This window comes from Argentina silus (genome assembly GCF_951799395.1).
Source record: "Argentina silus genome assembly, chromosome: 15".
Taxonomy (NCBI): Eukaryota; Metazoa; Chordata; class Actinopteri; order Argentiniformes; family Argentinidae; genus Argentina; species Argentina silus.
In genome coordinates this window covers 9,484,091-9,489,090 of record NC_139669.1, presented here as the reverse complement: position 1 = coordinate 9,489,090, position 5,000 = coordinate 9,484,091, and the positions used below count along the sequence as shown (strand labels likewise).

The 5,000-nt window shown below is 51.4% G+C and overlaps 1 protein-coding gene across 1 annotated transcript in view; it reads left to right on the top strand.

Moving 5' to 3' along the window:
- LOC310815856 (ephrin-B1-like) overlaps nucleotides 1-5,000 on the top strand; it is a 44,792-nt gene that overhangs the window by 25,642 nt on the left and 14,150 nt on the right. The window contains exon 2 of the mRNA XM_083685799.1: nucleotides 1-138. This exon is cut by the window's left edge and continues 140 nt beyond it. Coding sequence (XP_083541925.1) covers nucleotides 1-138 — 138 coding nt within the window. The remainder of the gene's footprint in view (nucleotides 139-5,000) is intronic.

The following is a 5,000-nucleotide window of genomic DNA, read 5'->3' as shown; positions in this document are numbered from 1 at the left end:
GCACCGTCATGGACCCCAACGTCCTGGTCAGCTGTAACAAGCCAGAGAAGGACATCAAGTTCACCATCAAGTTCCAGGAATTCAGCCCCAACTACATGGGCCTGGAGTTCAAGAAGAACATCAACTACTACATCACATGTGAGTTATAGAAGTGATGTAGAGTTTTTAATGTCATGTGATAGACATACCGTGACTGCAGGGTTCTCCCCAAAGAATGTAAGAGTGGCGTTGCACCACTTTGTCGACTTGGCTCCGCCGCTATGGAAACGTTTCAGAGCAAATGACAACGATATTTGATCAGAATAGCGTAACTCTCTTGGATTGCCAACGACGTTGTTCTTAAAAGCTAACGTGGTAGTGAAAGTATTATAATTGTTCTTCAGTTAAATCAGCGTTTTATCTGTGTTTTTATCTGTGTTTGACATGGATAAACACGAGTCGGTTTTGATGCAATCCAACGGCACTTTGTTCCGAAATCTTGGGGAGAACCCATGTGTCTTCTGGCCTCGTGGGCTTTCCCCCGTTGATGAACGCTCAGCAGTTCTTCACACTTGTCAACATGGCTTTTTTTTCTTTAAAGGGATAATGTGTCTAAATGAGTTCCAAATCCTCTCAATGGCTTTGGCCAGAGGCAGATGATGTCAAATCATCCACAGTCTCGTACAGTAGCCTTGTTGTGTCTCCAGAAATCCAATACTGTATTTATCTTGTTGTTGTCCTTTGCACAGAAAGAGCATGGTTTATTTATTTAACGCAAGGCTGCACACAGACACAGTGACATGCATCATCCATCTTTTACATAATGGCCTTGTGTGTGCGCTGTGTTTTTATATGATGTGTGTGCGCAAGTATGGCGTGTGTGTTTTCAACCCTGTAAGCCCTGTCCAGCCCAGTAAAAAGCTGTGGTGATTGAGTGGGCAACAGGAAATGGTGCTGTGTTGTTTTACTAACCCATTTGTCAGCCGCCCTCTTGGTAAAGTGGGACAGAGTGGCGTAAATCTGTTGTTATATAAAGATCTGTTTCATCTCTGCTGATTAACGTCTCAACACAGAGAAAGAGACAGGGACAGTCCTCTTTCTCTCTTTCTCTCTCTCTCTCTCTCTTTCTCTGTTTCTCTGTATCTCTCTCTCTTTCTCTCTCTCTCTCTCGCTCTCTCTCTCTCTCCGCTTCTCTCCATCTCTGTGGGGCATTCGGCAACAAATGGTGTGTGTGTGTCTGAGGGTTCAGGTGTCACTCCAGAGGCTCCAGACTGGCCTGTGTTAGCGGTCTGTCTCCATGTGGTAGACCTATACGCCCAGGGGTCAGGGGTCAGGGGTCAGGGGTGAGTGAGTCCCGGCAGGGGGTCAGTAGTGATAACCCCTGATGTAAACAGCAGACCAACAGCAGCAGCAGCACAGCAGGGCCACAAGCTCCCAGGGCCAACTGGAGCTAACTTGGCAGAATGTGATTCCATTGTCTCAACACTGTGGTTTTTAACTGGGTCTTTTAGGAGGTCAATGAGTGCACTGTGTCTGTGATCTAAACGGTAGAGCACGGTAAAGTGAGTTGTCCAGAGGGAGGGGGGGGGGGGCGTGAGAGAGAGAGAGAGGGAGAGAAAGAGAGTGTGTGTGTGTGTGTGTGTGTGTGTGTGTGAGAGAGAGAGAGAGAGAGAGAGAGAGAGAGAGAGAGAGAGAGAGAGAGAGAGAGAGAGACAGAGACAGAGACAGAGATCCCAGGCCCAGTAAACATAGAGCAACACTGTTGTCAGTCCAGTATTGATTTCCCTGTGCTGCTGTGTGGCTAACCCTGATCCCTCCTGACAGGTGCCACTCTCACTCCCACTCACCGCCCCTGCTGAACACACCATCCAGCCCCCGGTCCCCCAACACACCGCCCCTGCTGAACACACCATCCAGCCCCCGGTCCCCCAACACACCGCCCCTGCTGAACACACCATCCAGCCCCCGGTCCCCCAACACACCGCCCCTGCTGAACACACCATCCAGCCCCCGGTCCCCCAACACACCGCCCCTGCTGAACACACCATCCAGCCCCCGGTCCCCCAACACACCGCCCCTGCTGAACACACCATCCAGCCCCCTGTCCCCCAACACACACCACCCCTGCTGAACACACCATCCACCATCCAGCCCTCGGTCCCCCAACACACACCGCCCCTGCTGAACACACCATCCAGCCCCCTGGTCCCCCAACACACACCGCCCCTGCTGAACACACCATCCAGCCCCTGGTCCCCCAACACACACCACCCCTGCTGAACACACCATCCAGCCCCCTGGTCCCCCAACACACACCACCCCTGCTGAACACACCATCCAGCCCCCTGGTCCCCCAACACACACCACCCCTGCTGAACACACCATCCAGCCCCCTGGTCCCCCAACACACACCGCCCCTGCTGAACACACCATCCAGCCCCCTGGTCCCCCAACACACACCGCCCCTGCTGAACACACCATCCAGCCCCCTGGTCCCCAACACACACCGCCCCTGCTGAACACACCATCCAGCCCCCTGGTCCCCCAACACACACCGCCCCTGCTGAACACACCATCCAGCCCCCTGGTCCCCCAACACACACCGCCCCTGCTGAACACACCATCCAGCCCCCTGGTCCCCCAACAGTCTAAATTCTCCTTCTCTGTCCTTGCAGATCAGCACATCCTACACTGCTCTACATAGGACCTGGCATAGATACATGGGAGAGGAGAAAGAGAACACACACACACACACACACACACACACACACACACACACACGCATACACGTCACACACACGCACCCACACACACAGTATCAGGTTTTAGTTTGATACTAGCAACAGAGAAGCGGGACTTGGTGGATTAGGAGATTGAACCATGCTGAGTCTCCGAATAAAGGAGTCTCTGTTATCGTCATGGTGGTCTGGCGGTGTGGGTTTCCTCTCGCTGTGCAAACACATCTGGTTGCCTCTGATTGTTCCTCTTCACATATTCATTCTGAGAGCGTGAGACGCGCAGGGTTATTGTGGTTGGTTATTGCTTTGCTTTTATTACCCTGGAATTTGTTTTTGAGGGGGGCGGGTGGGAGGTGAGAAAGAGAGAATTGGGGGGAGGGGGGGGGGGGGGGGGGGGGCTGTTTTCGTTGCTGTATTCACGTTGACTGAATCGTAACCATTGGTTACAGTTGAAACCCCTCTCCTTGATGAATCTCATATTCATGTATTCATCTCAATTAATCTGCTCTCTGCATCTCCCAACGAACGCAGACGCTCATCCCTTCTCAGCCATGCTTCATGCTTATCTTATTAGACCACTTTATCCTGTGTACTGTCTCCTCTCCTCTCCTCTCTCTCTCCTCTCCTCTCCTCTCCTCTCCTCTCCTCTCCTCTCCTCTCCTCTCCTCTCCTCTCTCCCCTCCCCCCCCCTCCCCTCCCCTCCCTCTCCTCTCCTCTCCTCTCCTCTCCTCTCCTCTCCTCTCCCTCTCCTCTCCTCTCCTCTCTCCCCTCCCCCCCCCTCCCCTCCCCTCCCCTCTCCTCTCCTCTCCTCTCCTCTCCTCTCTCCTCTCCCCCCCCCCTCCCCTCCCCTCCCCCCCCCTCCCCTCCCCTCCCCTCCCCTCCCTCTCCTCTCCTCTCCTCTACATGGTTATTCTGCATTCACGCTCCATGGGAAATGAGTTTGTGTATTTGCCAGAGAGTATGTGTATAAGTGTGTTTGTGTGTATTTATGTGTGTGTTTATGTGTGTTTGTGTGTGTTTATGTGTGTGTGTATGTGTGTGTGTGCGTTACTGTGTGTGTGCGTGCGTGCGCGTGCATGAGTGGACTGGGTATGTGTGCTGAGTATCTCTATGTTTTAAGTCATCTCTGTTAGTAGAGAGCTTAGATCTGCTTCCAGAGAAGCGGTGTGATCTCATTCCAATAACACACCAACAGCCTCATCCCATCCACTAAGGACCACTCCAGACCAGAGAACAAACTTTACTAAACATTCTTATTTTGGTATTCTGTTTATTCACACATCCTCACACACTGAGACTCCCAGCAGGCGTCCACCATGTCACAGTCACTACATTGATTTTCAGATCAGTGCAGGGTAAGCAAAGGAGACATGAAGAGGAGGCAACATTAGGCCAGGGGAGGCTGATGGAGGTAGAAATCGGAGGACAGGCTCATTGTTATGCATGGCACGGAATATGAATCGGAATACCATGCATCACAACGAGCCCCGTCCTCCGATTCCTACCTCCACCAGCCTCCCGTACGTTAGACTTGGAATAGTGCGATGCAGGCGTACACTGATGTTGTTTAGGGAGGAACACAGACTCTTGTCTTCCTCAGCCATCTTAGACAATGATAGTGTGGACTTAAGCTTGTCCTCCACTTTGCTTAGTTGCCAACAAACCAATCTCAGGTCTTTCATCTCTGGCCAAGAGCTTAACATGCAATCACAAACTCAGTCTTGTTCTGATTTAGCTCCTCTCGCAGTGACCGTGGTGGTTTTCTCTCTCTCTCTCTCTCTCTCTCTCTCTCTCTCTCTCTCTCTTTCGAGAGGCATTCTCAAATGTCTTTTGTTTTTCCCGACACACCCTCAGTGCCACTCCATCGCTGCAGCTTGCCAGTAAGTAACGCCTCCTTGAGCTGGAGCGGGGCTTGTTTACTCAAAACTCATCTGAAAAAATATGTAGAAATGTGTGTATGTGTGTGTGTGTGCAATTATGGATGTCGTTAGTTTATGTGTTGTGACGTCCTCACAGTTCAAACCCGCAGCCATGACGGGCGGTTGACAAAGTCTTATTGGCGTGAACATTTCTGCTGTGGTCTTCGCGGGGACAGTTTCTTGATGAAATCACACAGATGTACGAGGTAAGGAAAACAAACATGAATCAAAAGGCAGCAATGGAGATGACTGTGGTCGTCAAACGCATAAATAAAGAATATAAACGCTGCTCTGTTTGGCCAGAGCCAAATCCCTTTCTGTGCATTCAGCTGAACTGCTAAATGGCCCATGTTCCATTCCAGCA